We start from the raw sequence: 16,195 nt of genomic DNA, 5'->3' as shown, positions 1-16,195 counted from the left end.
CCTTTGAACGAAGGGATGCGAGTGTCGTTGAGACAACCGAAGTTACTTTTTGTATTATATAGTAATTTATTTTTTTGAGTGAATATTCTCCTTTATTTTAATTTTCTTTACATTTTGTAGGCGTTTTTGTAAGATCCATCATCCATGGTTATTTTAATTTGGGTCTCTTTACATTTGTAACATATAAGCTTTACTATGGCTAAGTTACAACTCTTTCACAGTACAACCCATGCAAAAAATAGGTAAAGTTACGAAATTGGACAAAGACCTAGTTGACTTACGAAATTGGCCAACTCATGTGTCGGTGGAACAGCGCATCCGGCCTTCCACGCGTTCGCCAGTAGCAGTGTGACACGTATATATTTTAACTGGAGGAGTCAGCCGCCAGCGCATCCGGCTAAAAAGTAGGCGGATGCGTCTGGCTCCGCTGCTTCCCGAGGCGCTTGGTTGGCTGGCTAGTAGCTCCTTGAGTGGCTCGTTTGAAGGACTAGCAGACGCATTGGAGGCGCTTGTCTGGCTATCTCCTTATTCTTTTTTTCATATTTTTTTTAACATTTTCGAATTATTTGTAAATTTTGATTTTCACCCTATAAATACCTACGAAAATTAGATGTTTATATGCAACCAATTGTATACAATGCCTATCTCTAGTTCTTTCGATAATCTACTACTTCTAATAAAGCAAAACCAACTTATGCCACATGGCATGAAGTTAAGCTACTAGATGCCACGTGGCAATGTGATACTCCTCCCTAATTGAGTTTGAGCGGCATCTCAAACACGCTTCATCACCGGTATCATTCCAAAACCCTAATTATCGTATAGGTGATTCTCCGGCGATCTCAAACACAAAAACTCTCATCCACGATATTTATCATCTTCAACCCTTGCTATTTATCATCTTTATCATCTTAAAAAACATGAGAAGCCTTCCGCCCTTTCTCTCACACACTGTTCAATCAAAACCCTCTTTCTCTTCTCTCACACCCACTTCAGAAAGAAACCCTAGCTTCCTGTAGCTTTTGCGCCTTCAACCTCAAAAACCCTAGATCGCAATTACAGACAACTAATCATCAGGTTTGTTTTTCTCTTATGCTCATCTTTTTAATGATTGAAATCTCGAGTCGTGTCTGAAATCTCCAATTGTGTTTGATGTTCTTAAATCATGATTGATGGTCTCGATTATATATGTTATATTTTTAGTGTTTTTCTATTTAATTATTCTTAAATAACTGATCATGTTTGAGATTTTTTATTATGTTCAGTTGACTGTGTCTATGATCTACACAATCTTGATGAATTTTGGTAACGATTAGGGCTCAAAAGTTCCACATTTGAAGGTAAACATCACGCAACTCCAACCTTTTTTTGGATTTCTGATTCTAAAGAAGCAAACCAGTCAATTAAAATTATTGTCGCCTTTGATTGCATCCATTGGTTAATTGGGGTTTGGACACTTTCAATCTGGTGCATTTGTTTTTGGCTGTCACACTTTTTCACATTTGATTTATAAGATGCGATTTGTTTTTCCCCAATCAGTTATGAATATCGAACATTTGCTTACATGGGTGTGTTTTGATTTAATCTAATTTAATTCAGTTTTCCATCTGTATGCTAATCTTATAATAGGCCTGTTGTATTTAAGTTTGATTACACATTTAAAAGCCCAGAAAAATGTGTTCGTATCATTATATCTGAGCATCTTTAATTTTCGGTTGTTTTTGTCACCAGTTAAAAGGAGAACCGTGACACACGAATTAATAATCGAAAACCAATGGATCTCCAGATGATGTGGCTGTGAAGAAGTCTGGGAGTATTTCTTCATTCGACTCTCATATGGAATATCGGTTTCTTTCCACTTCACAATGTACATAAACTCCACCTCAACTTCTTTGTTGGATAATCTTGACGGGTATAGGTACGGATAGGATCTGAACTGGTCACAGGTCTTCAATCAAGACCAAATTATCATTCTTTAGGCGGTAATCCACTTTACCTTTTATAATCATATGTGAGCTGACGACTGATTTTCATCCTCTCACTTACACAAACCCTAAAACTTTGGTTTGTGGTCTGATTGCTGATGTTATGTTGTTGTTGTTCCTCACAGGGTCAGATCGGTAGTAGTGGCGGTGTTCTATAAGTGACTAATGGCTCTAAGGACTATGGTTTGTTTTCCGGTCATCTCCCCATTTCCAGCGAGAAAAAGGTAAGCCGTGTCGTGTACACCTCATCTTTTCGGTGATTTGAAAGAATTTTTGTTTAACGTGTATGATTCTGGGTTGCTCCCCATTTTCGACGAGAAAAAAGGTAACTGTGTATTAAATAATAAAATCAAATACTTAAATACTCATTAAGAAATTCAACTAATGGTAATTTTGGGTGAATTCTTTTTTTATTATTATTATTATATTTTTTGTAGTATAATTTTGAAGGAAGATATGATTTGGTAAAGTTTGTAGAGTTGGTTCAGAAAGTTGGGATGTATATGCATCTAAGGATTGGGCCATTTGTTTGTGTAGAGTGGAATTTTGGGTAATTTTATCAAGAAACACTTTGTATGTTTTGTGATTTTTGATGTTTTTAAATTTAATTATGATTTTGATGTTTTCAAATTTAATAATTATTTTGATGTTTATGTAGGGGTTTGCCTGTTTGACTAAAGTATGTTCATGGAAACAGGTTTAGAACTGATAATGAACCTTTCAAGGTCTGCCGTTTACCGAAATCCTCTGTTTCATTGCATATAAATTGTTTGTTTAACACACTGGTAGTGTTCAGGTTCACGTATTTAACCCGTTTAATCAAACAAGTTGACCATCAACACGTTTAAAATAAAAATATATGTTTATTAAGCTCAACCCGTCAACATGTTTATGAACCGTTTGACACATTTACAACTTGATTACAACTCACTCACAAACGTTTGGCTCTTTTGCATAAATAGCTTATACTATTTTATGTGTGTCCATTATTCGTGAACCCAAGATATGTTACATTGGTATTGTTTGCTGAGACAACTGCAGTTTTGATCATGAACCAAAGTCATTGCTTCAGTTTATTGTCTCTGATAATATCATTTTCATGTTTTAAACAATCAAATGGGGAAAAGGTATGTGATCTTACCTAAATTTGGTAAGTTCACAACCAAGTTTTTTTACTTTATAATTATTATTTTCATTTTGTGGATGCTTATGTGCAGTTTTAATGGACTAAAAGTGATGAGAATGGTCATATCTAAACCATTTACATGAACTGGCATAACACTATAAAGGATAGAGTTGTATTAACCGAGTGTGAAGCTGTTCGTTTTGAAGTATATACATTATTCATCCATATATATATGAACTGCGCCAGATGGCTTACTTGGTGTTTCAAATGATTTACCATATAGATGGTCAATGTATCAATAATAAAAAATTCAGTTTAAGTATCAAAAGTAATCTTAAGATCATATCATGAATGGTGAGAATGTAAATTATCTGTGAGTATGCTCAGTGTCTAAATCATTTAGATTTTCTGTTTTGATTGAAAAAAATGTGCAATCATTTTACTGTAGTGCATTGATGTATAAATAATGCATATCTTATATGTAGGTATATGTGCACTCTAGGAAAGGAAACTTAAGGAACTGAATCCAGTCATGAGAAATATTACTGAGGTGTCATGTTGTGCTGCAAGCTTTTTTGTGATTTGGGCAGGAAAATGGATGAGTAAATACGGATCCCGCGTGCAGCTCCAAGCCCGTTTTTTTTTACCCGGCTATATAAACCATGTAATAACCCTATTCTCCTAAATCGCCTCATTCAACAACACTATTCGGAGAAACACCATCGCAAACACAATCGCATTTGTTGATTCTTCTTCTTCTTCTATACACCATCACATCTGTTGATTATTGATATGTGAACTACGAAGGGGTATTCCGGAACGTAAAGGGGATGAAGCATTGTTGAATCAAAATTAATTCTTGATTTCCTTGAAATCGGATTGATTTTTTTTTCTAAACCCTAGATATTGCCCTCATCTTCCTTATGGTTTAAGCATCTGCAATCTACACGATTCAAGGTAACCAAATCTCCTTTTGTTGATTCTGTGCAAGTTATATGTTTGTTTATATCAACTGTTTATACGAATAGGTTATAGATTTGTCTATGATTGTGATCTGGGTCTGAATCCTATATGATATTTTTATTATGATGTGCAATATTTGTTTGAATTTTAGTGTTATTATGTTAATCTTCAGATGGCAGTGACAGTTCAGATGAGGTAAGCGATTTGTTTCAAGATTAAATATAAAGCACAATTCAGATGAGGTAAGATCGAATTGAAATGGCTGTAAATGGTGGAGGCTTTCAAGTGGCACTAGTAAAGGGGCTGAAGCGTCGGTTTCGTTTACACAAGGTAACTGCCAAAGTTTGTTAATTTTTGCAATAACTTTAGCTGTTTTTTATGCTTTGGCAATAATTTCCAGTTTTGATTACATCCAAAGTTTTATTTATTAGCGTTTTATCTTATGAGGGTGACACGATTATTAGCGTTATAAAGAGAAAGGCGAGGTTCTCTTTTTTGATCTTTTTAAACTGATCTGTATAGATTGCATATCAACTGTTTGATAAAATGTCTAGCAGAACTAACGACATTTCACATGTGTATTAGCTATCTTGACCAAACATTTGCAAATGGGAACTCGATGCAAAATTACAATTTGGGTTAATTAAATGGGTCAATGCACGCTTTTGGTGCATTGGGATCAACCGCTTCAGGAATTCAAACACTATCTGGCCCATAATTTTCTGTGGGGTCATGAGCTTGCTGATGTTAGAGGTGATGTCATTTTTTAATTGAAACGCTTGATTTGAAAGAAGAGACGAAAGCCTGCTGTGAAATTTGTCCTCAAGTTTCTAAATATGTTTCATAATTGTCTTAGTGAGGTATGTGTCATTTAACCTCTCTATGATACACATATTACATTGGATGAACTTTTAATACAAGAAAGCAATGCAATTTCCTAATTGTCACAGGGTTGAGAGTGGCAGATGGGTGTTTGTTGATGGTTCTGCACATGCAATTTATGAGACTGGTACGCAAGACTAGATACCACACAAGGGCCCACATCATTTGAGCTACTCTAGGCGTGTGAGTACTTCACAAATTCTTATTACATCATATATACTCTTTAACTAAGCAAGATAATTTTGGTGTGGTTGTGGTGATCACTAATCAAGTGGTGTCTCAGGTAGTGCTTGACTTTCAGAAGTCAAAATGTTTGATTGATCATTAAAGTTTTAACTTTTTTTGTATGTAGGTGTGTGTGTAACTTTTAGTTGTATGTTTGGATAGGATAACAGAGTTTTGAAGCTAAAATGTGTTAGGCGTGACTCTTATTCTCACTTTTCTTTACATATGATAGTAGGTTCTTTTCAAGTAAAGAAATTGGGGGTACATAACTTCTTCTTTTTCTAAAGGTGGATTAAGGCCTCTAATTTTTACCATCCATTGTAAAATTTCAGCTTGTGGTAATGGCCCCTATTTTTTATTTATTTGTTTTTACTATTGCCTTAGAGTTGTTCTCAAGCTGATGGGATGATGGGTTTAGTTGCCTAATAAATTAATCAAGACATCGAGTATACAATGACTAAAAGTTTGTGTTATCGAAGTTAAGTAGCAACTATGTATTATTTGTAACGTGTTTTATGGGGGTAGCCATATTAGGTATACAAGAGAGTTATTACTATCTAAGGGGTTTTATTTCAAATGACACTGAACCAAATGCATAGATGCAAATAGCTTTTTGTTTGTGCGGATAAAGATATCCAGTTGACCCCAAACATCTTTCTTTTCTGACTTGGTATACTCTTGGATCTCATAGAATCCCAGACATTTGATTTCATTTAAGAATTAAGATGAAAAAATAGAAAAGGAAAATTTAAAACTGGATGTATGGCCACAAGAATTATTTATACCGAATATGATAATACTATTTTTAAAATACATATGTTAAAATGTTTTTTACTCTATAAAATACAATCTTTGCAAATCTAGGACCAATGTTTCCTTTGAGCACTTTTTCCATGATCGGAAATTAAAACTTGACCCGATCTAGGCCATGGTTTAAAAAAAAGGCCGAGGCGTCGGTACTGAGGCACGCCTCAAGGCGGAACGGAGGAAATCGTATACGAAGCGGCGCCTCAGATATAGATATTATACGTACGCCTCAGTGGTATAGATATTACACTCCTATTTAAATTCATTTTTAGTAATTCTTCACAGGTTTTAGTTTCATATTTTAGTTTCATGTCTTCATGCTTGGGAACCTAACTTCTCAGTTTAGGAGAGCTTATTATAGGGAAAAAGACTGCCTTTTATGAGTTCAATCTACACATCTTCTAAGCACATCGTTATTGCTATATCTCAAGGTTAGCCCCTAGACCAAAGTTCAATCTAAGTATGTTCCAGTTATTTTTTTCTTGGAAAACTTAATATGAGACATGCAACCCAGGTTATCATGAATAAAGATGGCACATTGCGGGCAACTTCTGGTGTTGAGGATTTGGCATTGCTGAAGACAACATAAGTAAGCTACTTTCTCATATCAAAGACGTTTGTTTGGATTGAAAAATGCTAAAGTAACTATGTCAAATGGTATTAATAACAGCCATCTAAGGGTTTGTATATATGCTCGAATGTAATTTTTTTGTTTATGTATGCCTACTGTTATGGAGACTTTATTTATCCTATTATGGCTTTTGATGGATTGGATTATAACATGCACCCCAGCTGTTTGTATATATGCATGAATGAAAACTTTGTGTTCTCCTAAAGCATTTAGTGTATCATTTTTCTTCAGTTGTTGGTTTTGTGTTTTTCTGAAGAGTTTGGTGTGTCGTTTCCCTTCTATTGTTGAATTGTTAACACTGAAGTGAGTAATTTTTGTAGATTTTGGCAAATGGATTGGACTAAAATATGCTTGCCAAATGCTTTTCTATGGCTTCAATGGTTAACATTGTTTCTATGAACTAATATGAATTTAAATAAGAATTTAGATATTGAAGTTTATATAAACTTGATGTCAATCAAAAGATGAAAACCATGACCTTTCGTTGATCTATTAAAGGTTCGCTGGTATGTAACAGGTTTTTGGAGAGGGAAGTGATCATTCTGTTCGGTTATGGGTTTGTACCGGTTAGGGTCCTGTATTGCCTGTTTGGGACCTGTTTCAACCCTTAGACGTGAAGCCTAAGTTTGGAAAGGCCTAGAACAAAAGTGATGATCTACATGGGCTTCAATGCCAGAACATATTATATGTTTGTGTTAAGCCACCCGCGAAACTCGCGGGATCTTAGGCTAGTCTACAAATAGAAACGAAGTTGTTTTCATGGTTTGAAAATGACGTTTTCTTGAGCTTTAGAAGTGCCATAGCCTATGGATGACCGTACCTGGCAGATAACACGGTTGTGATCAATGATTCTCTTCAAGGGTCGAGGATCAAAGCAAATTTTTTAGGAACTCGCCTACAAAGGGAACCTAGAATCACACCATGTTAATTATCGCTAAATAACATTTTGTTGTATTTGTTGTTGTTACTGTATTTGAATCAAACCTGTTGTATTTGTGATCTATGTTAGTTATTGTATTTATAAAATTTAAAAAAGTTGTTCCATGTGTTATTTTTTTCTAGTTTTTTTACATAACAATATTATCTAAAAAAATTTGACAATTCCGTGGCTCTATCTATATAAAAACTAGCAGACCACATTATCAATATTATCTATCAAAACTACTTATAAGATATGGGTGGTGGTGAAATCGGAAAATCGAATGATAGATGACGTTCTCGTCGTCAAACTATTCCACATGTTGTCGATACCCAGTCGTATGCATGTTTGAACCGTCCACCGGCAACCCCCAGAGCTTACCAAACACCGTCAGCAGCCTACCATGTGCCGCCAGCAGCCTTCCATGTGCCACCAGCAGCCTATCAAACACTTGTTTTTAGATGCGCCCATCGTCTTGTAATTGTTCTTTTAATAGGCTACCCACCACCTGTGGGTTTGCCTGACGCATGTGTGGATGTGTCTGCGTCTTAGAATATGTATGTTTATTCTTAAAATGTTTAACACGGAAAACATCACAAGACTGCCGACTAGCTGCCCTGAAATTCCACTCACAATTTTTGGCAAGACAAGATACTTCATAACGAGCGGTTGATGATCTGTCTACTTTATACGAAAAAGATTCAGACAGGCACATTTTTCCTAATTCGATTTCAATTTCTTGCTTGTTACGGAAAGTATAACCTTCGTAAAACTGACATTTATTTTCAGACGTACAAATATCATTATCATTTAATTCCGGTTTATCTCTTGCGTTAAATTCATTACTGGGAAAAACAAAATCATTTAAATGGGGACATTTGAAATCGTTGGAAGAGCACAAGAAGATGAATCAACACCAACTTCTTGCACAACATATAATTTAAACAACTCATAAGGATTTTTTTAAGCAAGGTAGAAAAAAAAAAGTAAGATCAGAATCGTCAATTATATCAATAGGATCGGTAAAGGCTGACATTTTGTAAGATAATCGTGTGATGTTTTGAAAACCACACAAATCACTAACATTTTTGAAAAAGGTATTATAAGAAATTGTTGTAGGAGTTTTAAAGCCACGTCTAAATGAATCTGCTTGGACTACGTATTCAAGCTTCCCGTCAACGACTTCCCACTTGCTACCGGTGTAAACCACAAATGTAACAGTCTTATCACTTGAAGGTAAAAGTTGAAGATAAAATGCAGTTGATAGTAAAAATTGGAGATAAATTTTTATGGGTAACGGGTCCTCATAACTGAAAAAACGAGTAAATCTTTTATATTACTGGGTTTTAGCTTAAAGCGTGGGGAGACTCATGGGATACGTCTGTGTACAGACAGTTGTACGGAAAGTGGCTTCTAAGAAGTGGATGAGTCAGCGACACATGGGAAGTGTCGCAAAAGGGCTTCCGAGATTGACACATGGATGCGTCAGCAACGCATGGGAAGCGTTGGCAAAGGCCTTCAAAGACTGACACTCGGGATGCGTCAGCGACGCATGGGAATCATCGGCAAGGATGCGTCGGCAAAGGCTTCAATGGGAGGCATCAGGATGCTTCAGCGACGCATGGGAGGCGTCTGAAAAGACACATCGGGACTAGTGATGGGAGAGGGCTGAGCCAGGCGCTTGGCACGGCAGGCGCTTGGCACGGAGCCGGACGCAAGCCGTTATGAATGCGTCCGGGAGACGCCTTGATAAGTACCAATCGGTTGATAGATAATCCGTTGAGTGGATCAAGCTCAAGAAATTAGCAAGAAGCAAGACTTGAGATAATTCTTCATATTTTTCATTCATAAAATCTAAAAGACTAATTCATCCCCTTTTAAAGAGGTACAAACCAACAACTAAACCACTACTACCCTAAAAATTGGAAAACATGGAAACATGTAGAACTGGTCATCCCCACGATCTCCATTCTAGCATCCTACACTATTACTAAAAAATAGAAAACAAGTAATTAATAAAAAGATTGATTATTGACCACGTGACCATTCTCCTTCTTGACACCTGCATGGGCTTACTAGTAGAGGCACATAACACGCCTCCGATGCGTCCGCCTTCTGGATTGCCACGTGTCAGTCACATAATCAAAGACGTCACAATTGGTTTGCAGACGCATCACGTGCATTGGGATGTGTGATGTGTTGTTCCACCAACGCAGGAGTTGGCCAAGTTCGTAAGTCAACTTGGTCTTTGATCAATTTCCTAATTTTCCCCAAAAAAATATTACTTGTGTGTCGGTAGGAAAAACTCAATTTTGTGAATTGTGTGTCGGTGGGAAAAAATCAACTTTTGTGTTACAAATCAGAAGTAGAAAGTGATATCATATATGTATGGAACCCATCTCAGTGTACTATATATAGGATTACTATTTTTAAACTTTCAGTACAAGTAATCTTGCTTGTTGTACCAAAACGCATGCATAAAAAATAACGTGAAAGTTAGTCCCTATGTAGTTGGAATTTAAAAAAATACTACCTCGTTCCCATTAAAAGTGTCATATTTTGAATTTTCAAAGTCTTTATTTATAAACTTTGACTTTAATTATATATTTTTGTGTTATATAAAACTTGATGAAAATTAACCCGATAAAAACACTTGTAAACACACTCAAATCATACAAAATTATTATCTAACACAAACAAAATTATTTAAGGTCAAAGTGTATAAATAAAGACTTTGAAAATGCAAAATATGACACTTTTAATGGAACGGAGAAGTAGTTAGTATGAATTTCTCGTGATATAGGTAGAATTCATCATCCCATGCTTAATACTTATATAAGGCTTTAACACATTATTTCCTTGTTTATTAAATGATGTAAAAACTAAAATGATACTTCACCTAAAAACATATGTGGTTATCCTCTATTACTAGCTATTCACTACACAGTAAAAGGTTATTTTTATTTTATACCTAACAAGTATGTGGTCATCATCCGTTTCTAGCTATTTACTACCCATGTCACTTGGGTATAAAATGCAACGTGACCAAAACAATAACATATACCAAAAACATGGGTGGTGGTGTTACTATCATGATGGTGGCCATGATGATGGTGCTAGCCATATCCGGGTTGAACGCGTCCAAGCACAGAGCAGGACCAAGTGCTGCTCAATGCCATAATGAGAAACAGTTAGCGGTGAATGCCTGCTCTTCGGTGTTGCAAGGAGGGCGTCCAAGCGCACAGTGTTGCCGTCGGGTAAGGGTTACCCATGCGAAGTGCATATGTCCGGATGTCACACCCGAGTTAGTTAGAGCGGTCGGAGGCATCGCTCGAGCCGTTAGGCTCATAACAAGCTGTGGTAGAAAAGTTCCTCATCATTTCAAATGTGGAAGTAAGTCTCTTTAGATACATTTATTTTCATGTTTTACTCGATCTTGATTTAATTTTAATTTTAATTTTAATTTTAATTTTAATTTTAATTTTAATTTTAATTTTAATTTTAATTTTAATTTTAATTTTAATTTTAATTTTAATTTTAATTTGTGTTTGTATTTCAATTTTGCAGGTGTGACTACTCCATAATGGTTGATTGTCGGCTAAACCGTTTATATATGTATTCCTTTAGGTTAAAAACAATGGTGTAATATTACTTTCTGTTTAGTCTTTGTTGAAAATATTAATCCAAATTATGGTGTATTATTACTTTCTGTTTAGTCTTTGTAGGAAATATAAGAAATGTTGTATTTTAATAATCCTAAGTATTCGTCGTTGGCCGTCAATAGTCTTAATTTAAGAAATAATCACTGGCAGTCCCAACTATTTACATATTGGCCTTCAATGGATCCTGACTAACAGAACTGTAACGTCGTTAGTCTCCGATCGCCGGAAAGACGTTTTTGGCCAGAAAACTCAACATTTTCGTGCCAAACCTCTTTGTAACCTTATTACAAACCTTTAGGAACTTTTTTTCTAGTAAAAGCCCTAATTATTGAAGTCATCGAAAAACTTCTTTTTTCGTCGAAAAACTTCTTTTTGGCCAGAAAACTCAACTTTTTGGCCGGAAAACTCAACATTTTCGTCCCAAGCCTCTTTATAACCTTATATCGGACCTTCAGGAACCTTTTTCTAGCCAGAAACAGTTTTTCGGCGACCGGAGACTAACGACGTTAGGGTTCTGTTAGTCAGGGTCCATTGGAGGCCAATATGTTAATAGTTGGGACTGCCAGTGATTATTTTTAAAGTTTGGACTGTTGACAGCCAATGACGAAGGTTATTAGATAAACTAATTATCATTATTATTTTTTGTAATAAGTCTATAGATTAAAATGGCAAATAAAACAACCTCGACGAGCACTACGCAACAATGGAGCATTAGTGGCTTGACGAATATTAAACATAAAAAAACAATATGTATTCGAAATTTCTATGTTTTTTTCCAATGAATTTATGTTTTTTTGTAATGAACTTAAATTTGTTTATTTTGTATATTTAAAACCGCTGTTAGGGGATTATCCGTGTAATAAAGTGTAACATCACAGGAAACATGAGTGTAATTATCAAAAGTTGAGGACTATGTATTATTTTAATAAACTACAAGGACTATTCAGGCATTTTACTTCAGTTATTTTGGTTGACTACCAAACTAGTTTTGACAGGTAACACTTTAGGCAGCCTCGAATCAGTTATTTCTTAAACCGGTTTTGACCATTTTGACTTTTAACCGAATTGGTTAATAACCGAACCCGTTTTTTTTTTTTTTTTTTTTTTAATAACTGATTTGTGCACACCTCTAAATGTAGGAACGATTGTTACAATGTTCAGGTTTGTGTAATCAAGGCTCGGGCCCATTTCTTCAATCTCAAATCAAGAAAACGACACATGACAAATTGGGCCCAGCTTCGAGTAGCTCGACAACTCCTATACACCCACATCAATTCTCTTTTAAGGAAACTGACCCACGTTCACTAGCCCAATTGCGTCAGCCATTATCCTACGTATACATCCTACGTATACATTTATAAGCTAGGGGAATAGTCTGGCACTCCCCATTAGACCAACACGTTTATTGTTTTATATCCATTATAAAATTATCCTACGTATACATTTATAAGCTGGGGGAATAGGCCACTCCCCCATTACGTTTTTGCCCTCAGCTCAAAATAAAATTACGCTTTTTGGCTCCATCTCAAAATTACGCTCTTGCCCTCAATTCAAAATTACGACTTTGCCTGACACTCTCCCATTGGACCAACCAGTTTATTATTTTATATCCATTCTAAAATCACGTTTTTGTCCCTTTTTAAAATTACGGTTTTGCCCCCAGCTCAAAATAAAATTACGCTTTTGTCCCCATCTCAAAATTACGATTTTTCCCTCCATTCAAAATAAAATTATGGTTTTGCACTCAGCTCAGAATTACCTTTTCGCCCCGGGTTCAAAATAAAATTATGTGTTTGCCCCCAGCTAAAAAATACAATTTTGCCCTTTGTTCAAAAATGTGATTTTTCTCCGTTTAAAAAATTGTGATTTCGCCCTCAATTAAAAATTACGTTTTTTCCCCAGTTCAAAATAAAATTACGTTTTTCCCCCCAACTCAAAATTACGATTTTGCCCTTGGTTCAAAATAAAATTGTGCTTTTGCCTCCATCTTAAAATTACGATTGTTCCCTTAGTTCAAATTTATATTACGTTGTTACCCCAAGTTCAAAATTACGAATTTGCCCCTATGAAAATTTACATTTTGCCCCTAGTTCAAATTTAAAGTACTGCCATTACTTTAGCTTTTGGCAAATTACGATTTACCCCAGTCAAAAAATACAATTTTCCCCTCAGTTAAAAATTACAATATTGCCATTATTTTAGTTTTTTTTTTATCAAAACTATAAAAGTGTTCTATTTTAATTGGTTGACTCGATTTAATTGTTTTTGTATCAATGAGCTGACTAATACTCGCTCATTATTCGGCTATCGTCCCGCAACGCGGGCGAGCATTAACTAGTGACAATACAAAAAGTGCCTTTGTAAAAACATTCGTTACAAAGAAAAAAAATCAAGAGTGAATCGCAAGTTTTCTGAGACGGTATCCTTTATCTTTAAAATTGATGTGTTTTGTACTTAATGTTTTAAAATTTTGCACGTTTTGTCCTTTAACTCTAACAGTTAGATTTTTCTCAAGGCCGTCTTCGGAAATCCAAAAAAAAAAAGGCCCTGTGCGAGATAAAAAATTTGGGCCCTATTCGCGAATCTTAATTTAAGATAAACCCATCAATCATTCAATCAAATATATAAAAATTAAAAACCCTAAACATATGAAATCACACAATAAGACTAAAGGTTCTAAAATAAAACAAGAATCTCAAGAATTTTATACCTTAATCTCAAGATTATCCACCCAACAAAACCCTGGAATCTCCCTTTGAAACCCCTTCTTCACTCGATTTCGACCTATCAATCCACTCCTCCGCTTCGATGATGATGAATGAATGAACCCAGTGACCAGCGTGAATGATCGACGTTCTGACTTCTTCTATTGCCCAGCAGCGCCCAAAATTGGGTTATAATTTTTGAAATACGTTTGTTTATTAACCAATTGGGGCCTGGGCCTGTTAATTAGGCACAGAGTGGCCATTGGGCCTTTTAACTTTTAAGGGTTACCTATCTCATTCTCATATATGATGTACACACTTATAACACATACCCACTTAACATTTTTTTTGTTATACGCAGACCCTTTAAGGATATATTTATAAAAACATACAGATTTTTTTTAAAATATATATGTATAAATAAATTTTAAAATTTTTTCAGGCCCTATATTGGTTTGGGCCCTGAGCACAAGCCCATCCTGCACTTGCTCAGGGCCGGCTCTGATTTTCTGTTAAATCTGGCCATGTGACTTTCACATATGACATATTTGTCTTTTTACCATTACATAGACACTTATGCAAATATTTAATATCTATGGACTATTGGGATATTGTGCAAAATAATATTAAAAATATATATATAAAAATACAATAAATTAGTATTCTCTCTCTCTAACCTTCAGACCACCACCACCCACTTACCACCACCACTGGCTGACATATCGTGTCAGCCCGACCTGTTAAGACCCGAATACGATAAGACACAAACCCGAAACAGGTAAACATAAACATGACACGAAATCTTATCATGTCAGATTTTCCAAACACGAACATAAACCTGATAATAAACAGGTTACACGAAACGACCTGTTAAGACACGAAAAATTTACCAACGTATCATATAACCTGTTAAGACACGAACAAGACATGTTAAGACATGAACATGACCTGTTACTATATGTTTGATATTTAGCCATTAACAGGTATTGTATAATGTTCTTAAGTCTTAACATGCCATATCGTGTTTGACATGACTTGTTAAGACACGGACACAACCTGTTAAAACACGAACACGATAAGACACGAACACGAAATACGTAAACACAAACGAGACGCGAAATTAAACAGGTCTTATCGTGTCGACCTGTTATAGACACGAAACCTGTTAAGGTTAAACACGAAACCTGTTAACTTTGTATAGGTTTGTGTCGTGTTATCGTATTCATGTCAGAATTGCCAGCTCTACCACCATTACCACCACCTCCAACCCAACTCACCCACCTCTCTTTAACTGTAAAACCCCATGTTTTTTTCAATCCAACAATGGCAGGAGCAACTAAAAGATCTCAAAACCCATTTACGCCAACATATTTCCAATTGCTCAAACTTTTTACCTAAAATGTTCTCTCAACAGCTCTCTAGATGTCAAAACCTCCATAGCCAGCATAGGTCTCCTGGAAAATCCATTAACAGTTCGTTGAAGCACCGAGCACGTATGGTTCTAGTTTTAGTTCTATGGTTTGAGATGAACGATCGGATGAGGTGGAGGATTCTGGACCATAGGTTCGGAGAGATCCGCCGGCGTAAGCGATGAGGTTTGAGTCATAGGATTTGACGGAGTTGATCTTTGTAGGGCAGCCGGTGAAGAGTTCGAGTGAGTCGTATGCAGTGTTAATCGAACCCGATTATGGTGTTACCCTATTAACCCGAACCCAAACAAGATGGAAACCAAAACCCGAACGTAGTATTCGGGTCGGTAATTGGGTTGAAAAAAAGTTAACCGGCTTGACCCGATTAACTCGAATTACATAAAAATAGTCAATTACAATAATACATAGATAATAACTATAAAAGTCGCATATATTTTAAACATGATGTTTTGCCGTTTTTTTAGCGACTAAAAAAATTTAGTTCGGTTGATACGGTTTGGTTTTGTGCTTATTGTATTTGTCGCTCATTAAGTTAATATATATGTTTAACGCATGGGTTTGAATGAAATATCATATTAGGAGTGTTTTTATTTCACATTTTGTGCTTTTTACTCGATATTAATCATGTCAAGTTAATTTATATAAGTACGCATTGCAACTTGTATTTAAAAAACCTTATACCGATTAACCCGACCTAAATAAACCTAAAACCGATCCAAATCTTATTTGGGTTGGGTTATGAATTGGATTGACATAACAAAAAACCCAAACAACTAGGTCCAAATAACCGAAACCTGAAGAACACCCTACTTCCAGTGCAGAAATTATAAAAAGACGTTATGATTTCAAGTAGTGTGCCC

At 35.6% G+C, this 16,195-nt stretch overlaps 1 protein-coding gene and 1 long non-coding RNA gene across 13 annotated transcripts; both read left to right on the top strand.

Moving 5' to 3' along the window:
• The first annotated feature begins 742 nt into the window (after positions 1–742).
• LOC110899736 lies at positions 743–7,663 on the top strand. 12 transcript variants are annotated; one of them, XR_004876331.1, is made up of 13 exons: positions 744–1,077; positions 1,266–1,340; positions 1,732–1,982; positions 2,111–2,310; positions 2,423–2,558; positions 2,644–2,710; positions 3,597–4,068; positions 4,247–4,404; positions 4,660–4,934; positions 5,025–6,223; positions 6,330–6,419; positions 6,503–6,577; positions 7,137–7,663. It is a non-coding gene; the product is annotated as an uncharacterized LOC110899736 (long non-coding RNA). The 12 variants fall into 12 exon arrangements; XR_004876329.1 differs by having other exon boundaries at positions 747–1,077; positions 5,025–5,139; positions 6,107–6,419; XR_004876327.1 differs by having other exon boundaries at positions 747–1,077; positions 5,025–5,139; positions 6,046–6,419.
• Positions 7,664–10,592: 2,929 nt separating this feature from the next.
• On the top strand, positions 10,593–11,242 carry LOC110903375. Its single transcript, XM_022149364.2, has 2 exons — positions 10,593–10,931; positions 11,106–11,242. The coding sequence occupies exons 1-2, from the start codon at positions 10,610–10,612 to the stop codon at positions 11,120–11,122; spliced, it is 339 nt and encodes a 112-aa protein (XP_022005056.1). The 5' UTR covers positions 10,593–10,609; the 3' UTR covers positions 11,123–11,242.
• Positions 11,243–16,195: the final 4,953 nt, after the last annotated feature.

The sequence above is a fragment of the Helianthus annuus genome, chromosome 13, assembly GCF_002127325.2.
Source record: "Helianthus annuus cultivar XRQ/B chromosome 13, HanXRQr2.0-SUNRISE, whole genome shotgun sequence".
In the NCBI taxonomy this organism is placed as follows: domain Eukaryota; kingdom Viridiplantae; phylum Streptophyta; class Magnoliopsida; order Asterales; family Asteraceae; genus Helianthus; species Helianthus annuus.
The sequence above is the reverse complement of the archived record's forward strand: the minus strand, read 5'-3'. Positions and strand labels throughout refer to the sequence as shown.

Excerpts from the sequence above, each read along its gene's own strand:
- LOC110903375 (XM_022149364.2), top strand. The coding sequence starts at position 10,610 with ATGGGTGGTGGTGTTACTATCATGATGGTGGCCATGATGATGGTGCTA.